This window comes from Uranotaenia lowii, chromosome 3 (genome assembly GCF_029784155.1).
Source record: "Uranotaenia lowii strain MFRU-FL chromosome 3, ASM2978415v1, whole genome shotgun sequence".
Taxonomy (NCBI): domain Eukaryota; kingdom Metazoa; phylum Arthropoda; class Insecta; order Diptera; family Culicidae; genus Uranotaenia; species Uranotaenia lowii.
In genome coordinates, this window is record NC_073693.1 from 93947329 (window position 1) to 93963279 (window position 15951).

The window sequence follows — 15951 nt, forward strand, 5'->3', positions numbered from 1 at the left end:
GGAAACCATAAATTGTAAGTTGCAAGTACATAAGACATTTACCACCCACTAATAAAATTGTCATAGTTTTAGCTATACATTCGCAAACAACCATCGTGTGTTTGATTGCTCAAAAAGGTTCCTGAAACTACCCCAACATTCTAAAAAATTTATGTCCAAGATGCCGTCTGGAAGTAAGATAGTTGAGAAGCTCCCTCAGGAAGATGACACGGTGTTGGGCACCCAGGCTGGAACCACCAGTAGCTGTCAAGCCTGTGAGGAAGCGGACACGGATAGGATGGTGATGTGCGATGCTTGTGACGCTTGGTACCATTACCATTGCGTCGGCGTAGGAGATAGTGTTAGCGACAAGAGTTTCGTTTGCCCCAAATGCAAACTTGTTGCCGTACCCACGCTTACGGAGAAGACTCGAAAGGAACAACCACCTCTTTCGGTAAGCAGTTCGACTAGTTCGAGAATAGGTTCCTCGGTATCTACCGCACGATCCCGTCTGCGATTGAATATGAAGAAGCTTGAGGCCGAACGAGTTTTGCTGCAGAAGCAACTCGACTTGGAACGTCGAGCAAAACAATCGGAAAACGAGATGGAATTCGAACGACGACAACTGGAATTGGACCAGGCCTTTCACCGGGAGAAATTTAAACGTCTCGAAGAGGAAGAAAATGCTGAGAACGATGCTAAGAGCCAAAAGTCGATCCTGAGCAGTATCCGGAAGGTTCAACAGTGGCATATTCGAACCGAAGCTACGACGCAGAAGAAACTGAGTGAGCTGAAAATAGTATCGAATCCGATAGAATTAGATAATATACCAAAAACGCAAGGTAGGCCACAACAAGTCAAATTGTTAGCGACGAGGGACGAACGACGCCAACAGGGCGCAGTTGGTGAAAGCGTAGAGATAGGCTCCCGTAAATTAGGTGCGATTCCGAAAGCTTCTAGACAGGTAGTAAATATTGTAGAGGAAAAGCTAGGATATCAAGCGGTACCGATACATCGACATCGAGATTATTCTCTTGATATTTCTCCTATCAGGACAAGTAACGTTATAGACCCGAAACCCTTTCACGCGGTCGATAAACATACTCCGCCTTTTCCCCACGACATGCGCGAAAGTACTCAACTTCCAACGAATCGTTTATCTCGCGATCAAATCTATTGCGAATCGAAAGTGTTGGGAGACCTGGTACGTAATCCTCCGAGGTGGTATGATGAACCAGCTTTTGGTGCGACGAAAGCACGTGAAGACGAAGAACGTTTAGCGAATGCCACGAAACCGATGAAGATTCAACGTGGCGGTTCGTGTGGAGACGAAGCCAGTGTGATATGTGGAGACGGAGAAGGTGATTTTCAATACCAACGTACAGGAAGCAGACATCGTGGAGTAAGGGATTATAATCCTACACACCAGCAGCTATCAGCTCGGCAACTGGGATCGAAGGAATTACCTGAGTTCGATGGTACACCGGAAGATTGGCCTTTATTTATTTGTACGTTTCAAAATACCTCGGCCGCATGTGGTTACTCTGATGATGAAAATTTGCTAAGGTTACAAAAATGTTTGAAAGGACCAGCGAGACAAATGGTTCAGAGCCAACTAATGATGCCGTCTGCAGTACCTAGCATCATTGAAACACTGCGTACCCTTTACGGAAGACCGGAAGTACTAGTACACTCATTGCTGCAAAAAATACGACAAATTCCTGCACCCAAATCTGATCGGTTATCCGACCTAATTACCTTTGGAATGGCGGTCAAAAATTTGTGTACTCATCTGGAAGCCGCTCAACAAACTGCTCATCTTAATAACCCCACACTTCTGTTCGAGCTTATGGAAAAGCTTCCGACGAACTTGCAGCTAGATTGGGCTCTGTACACAATGCGTTTCGAATTCTACGATTTAAGCACGTTTTCTTCATTTATGTCACAACTCGTCACAGCAGCTTCGAGAGTCACTTTGAGGATCCAAATGCCAGGTGCTAATTCGATTCAACGGGGCAGTAAGGCAGAAAAGCTTAACACTAGACATTTTCTCGGCGTGCATACGGAACTGGATTCGTTCCCGGAGGACGCAGAATCAGGTTTTGGAGAACGGAACCATATTTCTACTGGGAATAGGCCTTTTGTGAAAAGCGAGTCCCAAGCTGGGCCATCATGCTTCATATGTAAAAATCCAGATCACCGCGTACGGGATTGTTCGGAGTTCAAGAGACTGACTGTTGAAAATCGCTGGACGAAAATTCGGGAACTGGGAGTTTGCAAAGTTTGTCTGGGCTACCATGGACGAAGACCTTGCAAGTCTTCAAGAACGTGCGAAGTTAATGGTTGTCAGGAAAAACATCATTCTATGTTACATATCGCGAACGTGAATTCCGAGAACACACCAACAACATCAACAGCAGTAATAAATCTCCACCAATCGGAACAATCTACGCTCTTCAGGATGCTGCCGGTCACGTTATATGGAAACGGTAGATCAGTCGAAGTTTTGGCGTTCATCGATGATGGTTCTTCCATGACGCTACTGGATGAGGATATTGCATCGCAACTGGAGATCCGAGGAGAGCCGGCCCCATTGTGTCTTCAGTGGACCGGCAACGTTACACGCAGCGAAGCGAAATCTCAACGAGTTAGCCTGGAGATAAGAGGTACACGGAAGTCACAGAAGTTCCCGATCGAAGTGCGGACAGTGTGTGGTCTAGAGTTGCCTAACCAGTCGATGTGTTACGCAAAGTTGCTTGAAAAGTATCATCATCTCCAAGGATTACCTATCCAGGATTACCAGAATGTTAAGCCTCGGGTGTTGATCGGAAACGATAATTCTCACATTGGAGCGACGTTGAGAATACGAGAAGGAGAACCAGGCGAGCCTATTGCTGCAAAATGTCGATTGGGTTGGTCAGTTTACGGAGCCATCGGGGAAGGTACCAGGAGAGCAGGCAGTTTCCATATTAGCGAATGCAAGTGCGATGGAGAACTTCATAACATGGTGGAGAACTTTTTTTCGATGGAAATTAGTGGAATATGGAACAGCCCCGAACCACAGTCTAAAGAAAATCTACGAGCGAACAAAATTATGGAGCAAACTACGAAACGTCGAGGTCAGAGGTTTGAAACCGGTCTTCTCTGGAAATATGACGACTTTGAATTTCCCGAAAGTCGAAAAATGGCCGAACGTCGACATCGATGCTTGGAGCGTCGAATGAGGAGCAACCCAGTCATCGGAGATAGTGTGAGGAAGCAGATGATGGACTATCTCAGGAAGGGATACATCCATAAGGCCACCCCGGAAGAATTGGCTGCGGCCGATGCCAAACGAACGTGGTATTTACCGCTAGGAGTAGCCCTAAACCCCAAGAAGCCTTCAAAGATTCGCATATTTTGTGACGCAGCGGCAAAGGTGCAAGGAGTTTCGCTGAATACGATGCTGTTAAAAGGTCCCGATTTGTTGAACTCATTACCAGGTGTACTATTCGGTTTTCGAGAGCGGTCGATTGGAATCTGCGCGGACATTCGCGAGATGTTCCACCAGGTGATGATTCGGGAAGAGGATCGTAATTCGCAGCGCCTCTTGTGGCGGAACAATACAGACGAACCTATTGAAACATACTTCATGGATGTGGCGACATTCGGATCCTCGTGTTCTCCGAGCTCAGCGCAGTTCGTCAAGAACCGGAACGCAATGGAATTCGCTGAGGAGTTTCCTGATGCAGCTGAAGCCATCATCAAACACCATTATGTGGACGATTGGTTGGACAGCGTAGACACCGTACAAGAGGCATGCAAGCTGGCGGCCGACGTTGAATATGTCCAGTCTCAAGGGGGCTTCAAGATACATAATTGGCTTTCCAATTCTCCACAGTTTTTTGAACAAATAGGAGAACGAGATTTGGCGGACACTAAAAATTTAAATTTGGACAGAAGTACGGAACGTGTTTTGGGCATGATGTGGCGTCGGTCGGATGATGTATTCATCTTTTCTCTGAACAATAACTTAGAGTAAGGTGGGGTAAAAGTACGAGTCGGGTAAAAGTACGTTTTGAAATTATCACAAACCGAGAACAGTAAAATTTAAAACTCTGGCGTGGATTGGTAGTGATTTGGACTGCCTACATCCAGACATAATTTTTATTCGGAACAATTGAAAATACTCCGAAAAATGAGGTAAAGTAACTTTTTTGTCCAAATGATGTAATATTTAAAATAACGGCAAACACGTTTGAGCAATCAAAACTCTGGCTTTCAATAAAAGTCTTAATGTGTCTGTTTAGTTGTTTTTATCCACTAGCAGATGCCGAAGAAAGAATTCAATTAATACGTCTCTGTTTTGCACAATAAACTGTGAATCACAAGAAACCTTGAAGGGGCAAAAGTACGGACTGCAAATGGGGCAAAAGTACGAATGATATACAGGGTCTACTGAAGTAAATCTGAACGGAAAGTTTTCACTTCTTTCTAAAATTCACTTGGAACATCAGCGCATATTTTTGTTTCTAAAAAGACTTGCTCTCGAGAAAAATTGCTCAATTGCGATGAAAAATTGATTTCGTAAACCTGTTGAAAATGGACAACTAGTGAAAAACTCCAAATTCGCGCAGGTTGTTCGCCCATGTATAGGATTGGTATCAAAAGCGAACACAGAAGTTACTGCTGTAAGCAAAGATTGATATAAAATAATTTTCCTTTTGACTTCATGCAGAATTGTGGAATTTTGAATGGTCGTACTTTTACCCTACATCATTCGGACTTTTGCCCCAGAGGTGGGGTAAGAGTACGTTTCGATAGCAGTTAGGCATTTTCACTACTGCCATCAAATGCACGGATCGATTATCTTCATAATTTTTTAGAAGAGAGATAAAAGTCTAAGAAATCCAATGCTGTTCTTGTTTTTTTGGAAAAACAACTGCAAAATTTTCTAAAAATAAGATAGCACTAAGGTCGTACTTTTACCCCACCATACTCTAAGCGTCGTGCACCCCACTAAAAGAGAGGTTTTGAGAGCTGTTATGTCGGTTTTTGATCCACTCGGGCTACTTGCGTTCTTCATCGTTCACGGCAAGATTATTATCCAAGATATTTGGAAGACCAAAACGAACTGGGATGAGAAAATTACGGAAGAGCTGAGAGATCGTTGGATACAGTGGACGGAACAGTTTGAGAAATTGTCGGAGGCAAAGATACCACGCTGTTACTTTCCGAATTACCCGAAAGACAGTGTCAAAGATATACAGCTTCATATTTTCTGCGATGCGAGTGAACAAGCTTATGCCAGTGTAGCTTTTCTGCGAGCTCAAATCGAAGGTTCCATACACTGCGCTCTCGTTAGCGGAAAATCGAAGGTTGCGCCATTGAAAACCGTGTCTATACCACGACTGGAGCTTCAAGCAGCGGTACTGGGAGTTCGGTTGCAAAAATTGATCAAAGAGTTTCACAGACTGTCAATCAGCAGAACCGTATACTGGAGCGACTCGCAAACTGTGCTATCGTGGATAAAATCAGACCATAGGCGTTATCGACAGTACGTGGCGTGTAGAATTGGGGAAATTTTGACCGAATCTAGTGTAGACGATTGGAGATGGATACCGTCGAAGGAGAATGTGGCTGACGATGCTACGAAGTGGGGACAAGGTCCAAACTTTTCGAACGAATCTAGATGGTTTCGAGGCCCACAGTTTTTATATCACCCAGAGGGCGAGTGGCCAACCGACTGTAAGATTAGCATAGAAACTACGGAGGAATTAGCAGAGTGCTTGCATCACTTTTCCGCGCGGAGCTTCTTTCAGCTGATTCGATGGGAGCGCTTTTCTTCTTGGCAGACGCTGTGGCGGTCTGTGGCAACTATTCTCAAATTTTTCGACATGTTGCGCGCGAAGGCTAAGAAGGTATCGTACGTCATGGGACCTGTAACGAGTGAGGAACTGACTAGAGCGGAAGATATAATTTTTAAATTAGTTCAAAAAGAAGTGTATTTTCAAGAATTGTCGGCACTGTTAGAGAAGAGCCAATCAGGAAGTAAAACACGCACCCAGAGCACACTGAACAGAAACAGCAAGTTGTTTAGGCTCTCACCATTCCTAGACGAACGCGGAATTATACGATTAGAGAGCCGCATTATTGCTGCGTCCTATGTATCGTTCGATACCAAGTTTCCGATAATTTTACCTAAGGAACATGTTGTCACCCGGCTGATGTTAGAGGCGCTTCACAAACGTTACCTTCACGCAAACGGAGAAACCGTGGTTAACGAATGTAGGCAGCGTTTTCACATTCCGAACCTTCGAAGTCTTGTTCGAAAGGTGTCTAGATCATGTCCGCAGTGCAAAATAAAAAAAGCGAAACCCACGACCCCGAGAATGGCTGCGCTTCCAGAAGCAAGATTACAAGCTTTCGTCCGACCTTTCACCCACATTGGCTTGGACTACTTTGGGCCACTGAACGTGCGCGTAGGAAGAAGTGTGGTGAAAAGATGGGTGGCACTCTTTACATGCTTAACGATTCGTGCCGTCCATCTTGAGATTGTTCATTCCTTGACGACCGAATCTTGCAAAATGGCTATACGGCGATTCATTGTTTGCCATGGCTCGCCGCTAGAAATATATAGTGACAACGGAACAAATTTCGTAGGAGCAAGCAATGAACTTAAAAACGCAGTCGATTCGAAACAGCTAGCAGAATGCTTCACAAACGCTTATACAAAATGGATCTTCAACCCACCGGCAGCACCACATATGGGCGGCGCCTGGGAACGCTTGGTGCGCTCCGTAAAAGTGGCGATGGCAGCGATGCAGACGTTGCGGAATCCGGATGATGAAACCCTAGCGACGATAGTTAGGGAAGCTCAGGGTGTGGTAAATTCACGTCCTCTTACCTTCATCCCGATTGAAAGTGAATCTCAAGAGGCCTTAACACCTAACCACTTCATTTTACTAAGTTCCAACGGAGTAACTCAAAACCCAAAACCGTTGGCCGACGACAGCATGGCGCATCGCAATAATTGGAATCAGCTCAACACGATGGTAGACCAGTTTTGGAGGAGATGGGTCAGAGAATATCTTCCGACTATTGCTCGTCGAACAAAATGGTTTATCGATGTAGCGCCCATTGAACAAGGAGACCTGGTGATTGTTATTAGCGAAGCGGAAAGGAATTGTTGGCTGCGTGGACGTGTATTGGAAGTCATCGAAGCGAAGGACGGTAGGCGGCGACAGGCGATTATACAGACGACCCATGGTGTTTTAAAAAGACCAGTAGCTAAGTTGGCGCGTTTAGACATGGAATGTGGTAAGCCAAGATCGTCGAGTGCGTCCACCGACCTTTCTTACGGGCGGGGGGATGTTACGGCAACTACGCCCGGTCTTCCGACCCCACCAATGGGCAGAAACTGACGACGTTACTGCTCCTTTTTTGACAGATTTAGATGGAGAGGAAGAATAAAGAATTGTGAAGAAGATAAAGATTGAAAGTCATCATCCTAAATTGTGGGCAACTTTTATAAGCATTTGTGCTTTATTATTACTTTTTTGGGAAACACATATATGCGTTTGCATAACACCGTAAGTACTTCCGATGAATATTAACGGAAATTTAGTTGGACTAATACAAGATCCCACAAATAGATTTTTCCCGATATTCGAGCACTTAGGTGTCAACTTAGTTTGGAGGTTAGAACCTATTAGGCAGGAAACCATAAATTGTAAGTTGCAAGTACATAAGACATTTACCACCCACTAATAAAATTGTCATAGTTTTAGCTATACATTCACAAACAACCATCGTGTGTTTGATTGCTCAAAAAGGTTCCTGAAACTACCCCAACATTACCGAATAAGTTTTTTTTTTAAATTTACCTCAACAGTTCTTAGGGGCACCGGAAAGAAGGCTGGCCAGTAAGACAACACCTGAGGTAGCTAATGAAACCACGCTACAGTAAGCCGGCACCGACCCAAGACTAAGACGGAAATCTGTTTTCGAGAGCAACCGTACACAAAAGTGATATGAAAAACTGTTTGAGTAAAATGCCAAAACCAATTTGTAAATAAAAAAAAGTTATATTTCAAACATTCAAGTATTAAATAGAACTTTATCGAATTTTCGCGATTTTGAAAAATTTAAAGTTATTGAACAGGACATGAAAAGCAGTGAACATAGATAGTACGATACTTCACTCACAGATAGCGGTACCTGCTTTTGCTCGAAACATGAGGTCGTCCGAATCAAAACAGAAACGAAACAGCACAAAAGTGCATAAACAACACTGCTGAAGTCAACTTTTTTGCCAGGTCCATGGTTCAGTGCACTTTAGCACATTGATTTAGTTTTAAAAATGGTAATCGCTATCGGCTTTGAAGGTAGTGCCAATAAAATCGGGGTTGGAATAGTCCGCGATGGAGAAGTTCTTGCCAACGTGCGCGAAACGTACATCACACCACCCGGAGAAGGTAAAAAGAACCAAAATTTACAAAATACTTTGCCTAGCATTATATTGAAACAAAAAATACTCCTCAGGTTTCCTCCCTAAAGAAACCGCTCAACATCACCGGTCGAAAATTCACGATATACTGAAAAGGGCGCTGGAAGCATCAGGTGTGAGTCCGGGTGACATCGACGTTGTATGTTACACCAAAGGCCCGGGTATGGCACCGCCACTCTTAGCGGTCGCTATCGTGGCCAGAACGGTTGCCCAAATTTGGAACAAACCGATTTTAGGAGTCAATCACTGCATCGGTCATATAGAGATGGGTCGGCTGATAACCAAGGCTCAAAACCCAACGGTATTGTATGTTAGCGGTGGAAACACCCAGGTTATCTCGTACGCCTGCAAGCGTTATCGAATTTTCGGCGAAACCATCGACATCGCAATCGGAAATTGTTTGGATCGGTTCGCACGAATTATTAAGCTATCTAATGACCCTAGTCCAGGATATAACATCGAGCAGTTGGCCAAAAAGGGTTCCAAATATTTGGCCTTGCCTTATTCCGTCAAAGGAATGGACGTTAGCTTTTCCGGAATCCTATCATTTATAGAACAGAAAGCTAGACCAAAAGGCAAACAACAAAAAAAGAAGGCTGAAAAGGATGATGCACGATGGTCCGACGAGGATTTATGTTTTTCCCTGCAGGAGACACTTTTTGCTATGCTGATAGAAACGACGGAAAGGGCCATGGCTCACTGTGGAAGTAACGAGGTGTTGATCGTGGGAGGAGTTGGCTGCAACGAGAGGCTACAGCAAATGATGGGCATTATGTGTGAAGAGCGAGGCGCCAAGTTGTTCGCAACAGATGAACGTTTTTGTATCGACAACGGCGTAATGATAGCCCATGCTGGTTGGGAAATGTTCCGCAGTGGTACGCGGATGAAATGGGATGAAGCCACTATTACACAGCGTTATCGTACCGATGAAGTGGAAGTTACATGGAGGGACGATTGAGATAATTTTCAGTGGAATATTTTTGAAAGTTCATTTTTGACGATTATAAATTAAATTAAAAACAATTAAAGATAACTTTCTTGAAAATGACTCCATTTTCGTTAGTCAAAAGTCCTTCCAGGTGGGTGATATTCAGCGGGTATTCAAACAGTATCTTTAAATTAAACTATATTTAACAAAATTCCTTTCGGACTTTATAGCTCACAACCGGCATAAAGATTTGGACTGGCAGGTTTTCCAAGGCCCATACTTATTTCCACTGTAGGGTTTTCGCCTTCCCGAGCTATTCGATAATTATTGTAAATGCTTTCCCGCAATCTTACCGGTATTCTTGGTTCGGCCTTTCCCGTTTCTCTTTGTACAAACTGTCTCAACAAAGGAGGCATTTCGATGTCCCGGGGGACAATCTTTACCGGTTGCTCAATTCCGCGGCAGTACGCTTCCTCTTCGTGTTTATGCAGCAATCGGTAGTCGGCTTTGTACGAGACACTGCTTATTTCTATCAACTTGGGGTACTTTCGTCCCCGGAACGTCTTTTCTACGGTTACCTTCACCTTGCGTATTTCCTTATGAAAAAAGTTACGATATTCAACAATTCCTCTGAAAATATTTTAAAATCGCTCACCTCATCGGGCAAGGTTTCCACCTTGACTATCCGCATAAAACTCGGTTCGGGATAGCGCTCCATCATGCTGCGCACCACCACACGGCCGACCCCGAAATTTTTCAGATTACCAACGATTTCCCATAGCGTTTTTCCACGGAAATCCGTAGTGCGGCCGATATATTTAACAGTGGCCATCCTGTCGGCAGTGCGGTTATGTAAAATTTACTTCCAAACAGCAATGTTTATTTTTTGCGCATGCATCACGCTCTTTTATTTTAACTCAAAATTAAGTACGACCGAGGTTCAAAACATAGTTCGATTCTATGAACTTAAAGTTAAGTACCATTTTTCCTTCTTGCGATGGTTCAAAATGGAGTTCGAACTGCGAACTCAAAATTGATCCTTTTTTTTCCTTCGGCGAGGGAGCAAAGCTGAGTTCGACCTTATGAACTAAAAATTGAACTCTCTTTGTTGGACTGAAAACACTTAGCGAGTTCAGTTCGAACCGGAACAGCAACCAACGAACACGCCGCGAAATTTTGTCGTTCCGGGACAATTACCGGAAGATTATGAAGGAATGCATGTTCACCGTGTCAGCGTAAAATTCTGTCCGTCATTGTCATCATACGGTGAGCGGCTTGGAATGTCCGGAAACTTCCGGATGTTGTTTACTTCCCGTAGGCATCCGGAAGTTTTCTTTGACCGGGAGTGTCAAAACTTTCCACCGCTCTGCAATTGCAATGCAATGTACCGGGACAGCAACATCCGGGTACAACAAATTTTAATCATCCTTTAATTCCCTGAAAAAAAGCTACCCTCGAAAAAAAAAGGATAAATTCGAGTTCGGCTGCCGAACTTAGTATTGAGTATGCATATCAGAACTTAATTTTGCTATTCCCCAGACAAACTCAAAGTTGAGGGATGCCACTGAAGTGCTGTTTTGAACCAAAACTACTTAATTTTGAGTTAAAAAAAAAGAGCGTGATGCATGCATGTTCGAAAGTATCGAATTTGCATGAGTGCGACATCTATACGTGAGCCATGAACTAACAAATTTTGTTCTACACGGAAAATAATAAACAAGTAAAATTTACTGAGATTAAAAGGTGAATGCTCGTGAAATCCAAAAAGGTCACAACGAGGTACCTGAATCGAGCTGACATAAAAGGTAGAATTCACCTAGAAAAAAAAAAATTAAATCCAAATAAGGTAAAGCTTACCTCGTAGTAAGGTGAAGATTACCTAAATTGAGCAGAATAAAAAAGTACAATTCACCGAGAAAAAAGATCCAAATGAGTTACTTTCTACCTTGAGGTAAAACTTACTTTGTGACGAGGTGAAGTTTACTTCGTAGCAAGGTGAAATTGATCTGGATTGAGCTTAGCAAATCTGTATACAATTCATCTAGAACAGGGGTAATTTAGGTAATAATATTTTTTATATAATGACATATAATTGACAAAATCAAAACTGGAAAAGGATAATGAAAACGAATTCATGTACTTGCATACACATTTTTTTTTAATTTAGGGTGAATAAACCAGCCGAAATTGAATAAGCGTCATTCACTCTTGATCATTCTTCAATGATTTAATTGTTTTAATTGATTTCAAATGTAAAAAGAATATTATTTTGTACAAAAAAAACATTTGCTTTCTTTTATCTATTATTAACGAAATATTTTGAAGGTATTTCTATGGTTCGTAAAAAGTTTTGAACCGTTTTCTGAGAAAATCCCTTTTTTGTTCGAACAGAATTAAATTTTTAATGGAGCTTAACCATGGTAATTTTTTTTCTGTGCCCATTTTCGTAAAGTTTTTTCACAATTTATTTAAATTTTGTCGAGAAGCCTCAATTTTTTATCTATAAATGGTGAATTTTTTTTTAATTTGAAGTTCCCTATGAAATCATTGCATTGAGATGTTGAGTAAGATATGTCAAAGTTACAGTTTACGTTTTTCATCCTGGAAAATTCTAACAGATTTCATAAATTTTACCACTTTATTTTAGATTCACCTTTTTGCAAGGTGAATGAAAAAAAGGTAAAATTTACCGAGAGAGATGGGCGGAAAATATTTATTCAGCTCTCCCGATAGGAAATTTGACAGATGAAAAATTTCACCATTCACATATTTAGTTATAGGGTACCGATTTAGTCACAGAAAACAGACGCACAAGCTCGAACAAAAAACCGTAAAAAAAAGTGTGTAAAATTTCAAATGCTATCACCAAAAAAATACGTTAGAAACTGACTGCAAACTGTAAGCGTTGCTAGTCAGTCGAAGGAGGCCGCGTTGATCTTGTTGTCGTAAATTAAATAAATGTTGCAGTGTTGTTTGTGGGGGTTAAGGGGTTCTCCTTGATGAAGCAGTTCACCAAGCCACGCTAACCAGGCGAACGACCGGGCGAAAGATGGTCGTTCAACAACCTGTGGTAGATATGTCCTGACAGTAAAAACAAATATGAAATATCAAATGATTTATATACTAGAATTACATTGATTAGAACAACCTCAGATAATTGAGATATTATTTATTGAAGTCATTCGACTTGTTCGATCGCATCCGTAAATTAAGTTATTTTAAAGAAGCTGATTGTTTAAAGTTATCAGTGGAAAATTCAATCACATTATTCACGCTATTTGAGTGGCGTCTGTGAAAGAAAAACATAGATGAATGAACGCAAGTGAGTGAACTAGATGACTGAGCGAAGAAGTTCGCGGATGAACGATGGAAAGTCATTCTAGATTCGGATTTTGATGACGACAGTTCGAAGAATGTTGCTAAAGATTTTGTGTGGTCGAAAAAGTGTAAAATTTAAAACAAAAAGGTGGAATCTGAAAAATAAAATGTAATATTGAAGGAAAGTTACCACAATGGCGCATTTACGCTCCCGTATCGTGAGTATGTATGGTTTTTATTTGATTCAAATTTGAAATTAGCAAAATGGCGTCGAACTTGAAACTTGATAAATCTTGGGTTATGATTGATTTGCTGGGATGTCAAAAATTCGAGTGCTACTGGGTTTGTTGGACTTTTAAAACGCTATAAAATTATATTTACGAGAAATTTATAGTTCTGTAATGATACTTATTATTCGATATTAATCTTGAACTTAGCCATTTAAAAGGGAATGCAATTACGAATAAGTGAAATTTTATTAGTACCGTAGTGACCTTATCAATCTTGATCCATAACGTAATTGTTTCTTTTGTGACGGTAACCCTTTTCGTAAAATGGAAATGTTCAAAGAAATTCAAAATATAATTCATTAAAGAACTTTGAATGCAATTTGTGTGCTGACTTACATTGAATGGTTTGATGTACAGTTAGTCATCACTTAGACTAGTTGACTATGAAGTGAATACTTGAACCGTGAAAGATTTCTTAATATGATTAGAAAAAAAAAATCATTAAGCATTAATAAAAATAAAGAAATGATAAGAGAGAGAAATTTTTAAAGCACTACTTGTTGACGAAAAGTTTAATCATTGACGATCGTGAGCTCTTCGTAACATGGCTTCAGTAAGTTTCTCACAGGCAATTGATATTAAATATCTAGTATTTTCAGAAATTTGTCAATATTATAACAAAATTTAACTATCATGCACGGAGTTGTTCCTGGTTCTACAATATAGACTGGATGTCCAAAGGTTCGAAATCTGGTTAAAGTGGTTGTCACTAACTTAAATGTTTCCTTTATTCTTACTTTTAAAAAAAGAAAGCTCCGCTTAGTTGGATTCTCTTTATCATACTGAATCAAAAGTTGGAAGAATTTTGAAGGTAAATGAATTTAAAAAAAAATTACACAACACTTTGAAACATAAATTGGTACACTGGATGAGTGAGTAATCAAATAATTATCTTGTTTTCTAATGGAAAATAACCACTTTTGTGATAGCGACAATTTATAGGTAATTTGAGCACAATATCACTTTCCTAAAATGTTCAATTTTGGTTTTGTTCTGATGAGTCACAAGTTAACTAATTTACGCCAGTTGTCGAAATTGATGACTGTTAATTAATATGAAATATGAAGGCATGCTTGAAGAAGCATAAAAAAATGAAAATTTATGTTAAAAATATATCTAAAGTTGTATTTGCGAAAGTTCAAGGAAGATTTAAGAGAGGTAACAATATATTGATTCATCAGAAGACGGGTTGCAATAGGCCATAAGCTAAATGAGATGGAATTCGGAACATTGAATTATGAATTTGAATGTGAAAATAACGATCAATAAAAGATGGCTTGCGACAGGTCAAGTCCGAATAAAGTTGTGCGAGAGGATACAATACAATGATTCATCAAAAGACGACTTGCGAGAGGTCAAGTCCTGTTTAGTTTGTGCGAGAGGTCTCAAACTAAATGAGATGAAATTCAGAATGTTGAAAAATGATTTGCAATGTGAAAATGACGATCGATAAAAGATGGCTTGCGACAGGTCAAGTCCAGATAAAGTTGTGCGAGAGGACACAATACAATGATTCATCAAAAGACGACTTGCGAGAGGTCAGGTCCCGTTCAGTTTGTGCGAGAGGTCACAAGCTGAATGAGATGAAATTCAGAATGTTGAAAAATGATTTGCAATGTGAAAATGACGATCGATAAAAGGTGGCTTGTGACAGGTCAAGTCCGAGTAAAGTTGTGCGAGAAGACACAATACAATGATTCATCAAAAGATGACTTGCGAGAGGTCAAGTCCCGTTCAGTTTGTGCGAGAGGTCACATACTAAATGAGATGAAATTCAAAATTTTGAAAAATGATTTGCAATGTTGAAATGACGATCGATAAAAGATGGCTTGCGACAGGTCAAGTCCAAATAAAGTTGTGCGAGAGGACACAATACAATGATTCATCAAAAAACGACTTGCGAGAGTTCAAGTCCCGTTTAGTTCGTGCGACAGGTCACAAACTAAACGAGATGAAATTTAAAACGGTTGAATGATTTGGAATGTGAAAATGATCGATTAGAGAAGGCTTGTTACAGGTTAAGTAAAATAAAGTTGTGCGAGAAGACACAATATAATGATTCAGTTGCGGGAGAGGTCACAAACTTAAGGAGTTGCAATACTGATAGGTTATATTATTCAAATATGAGAAAGATGATTGTTTGCATAAGTATAGCATGGTTTGTGGAAGAATAGTAATTTAATTACTCAAGTTAAATTTTTTTGTTATTTCTTAGTAAATAAATATCTTATTGATAAAAGGATGGTAAACATTGGGATATTGATTTCCGTGAATCTTACAACGAAAAAGAAGGGACGCTTAGCTACAAGAGAAATAATTGAAAACAATCATACGGTCAAACAAAAATCAAAGACTACATGTAACCAGTTTCGTTTAAGTGAAATTGTTTAATTTTGGACAATCTGAAATGCCACGGCATTTTGTATAAATTGAGATTTTCTTTGAGTAACATTTTATATATCTGAATAAAAAGAAATGTGTAGATGAATATTCAAAAAGTTTGAAATTTGAAATGCCATAAATGCAGAAATGATGATGACATTGGATAACATTTTATGTATTCAAATAGACGGTAAACAATTTGTTAAAGGGGGAAAGAACTAGAACTAGATTTTTCAACTCATTTTCTTGTTGAATAACACTGAACTGATTGGGCTCATAAGGTTGGATAAATGTGAAATTCATGTGAGTAGATAAAATAGTTAAAGCACTTTTAAGTTTATATTCCATATTTCAGAAGCATGGATAACACATCACAGTTTTTTTGCAACAATGGTTTGATTGAGAATTTAATTGAAGTTATCATTGACAATCTACAGAGATGTTCATATAGAAAAACAAATGGTTATTCGTCCCTTTCAAAATATTTTAATTAGGACGATTTTTTTAGTAACAACTATCAAAGCTAAAGAGCGATCAGTTTTAGTTTGTTTGTTCAAAAGTCATAA

At 40.3% G+C, this 15951-nt stretch overlaps 3 protein-coding genes across 3 annotated transcripts; 2 read left to right on the plus strand and 1 right to left on the minus strand.

Moving 5' to 3' along the window:
- Positions 1 to 5003: 5003 nt before the first annotated feature.
- On the plus strand, positions 5004 to 7382 carry LOC129752428 (uncharacterized). The gene has a single exon (XM_055748208.1). The coding sequence runs from the start codon at positions 5004 to 5006 to the stop codon at positions 7380 to 7382; it is 2379 nt and encodes a 792-aa protein (XP_055604183.1).
- An 840-nt stretch (positions 7383 to 8222) lies between these two features.
- LOC129757977 (probable tRNA N6-adenosine threonylcarbamoyltransferase) lies at positions 8223 to 9495 on the plus strand. The gene is made up of 2 exons (XM_055755395.1): positions 8223 to 8435; positions 8503 to 9495. Exons 1-2 carry the CDS (start codon positions 8321 to 8323, stop codon positions 9423 to 9425), a joined length of 1038 nt encoding a protein of 345 aa, XP_055611370.1. The 5' UTR covers positions 8223 to 8320; the 3' UTR covers positions 9426 to 9495.
- Positions 9496 to 9580: 85 nt separating this feature from the next.
- LOC129757981 (uncharacterized) lies at positions 9581 to 10288 on the minus strand. The gene is made up of 2 exons (XM_055755401.1): positions 10051 to 10288; positions 9581 to 9991 (listed from the first exon to the last, which is right to left on the minus strand). The coding sequence occupies exons 1-2, from the start codon at positions 10225 to 10227 to the stop codon at positions 9620 to 9622; spliced, it is 549 nt and encodes a 182-aa protein (XP_055611376.1). The 5' UTR covers positions 10228 to 10288; the 3' UTR covers positions 9581 to 9619.
- Between the last annotated feature and the right edge of the window lie 5663 nt (positions 10289 to 15951).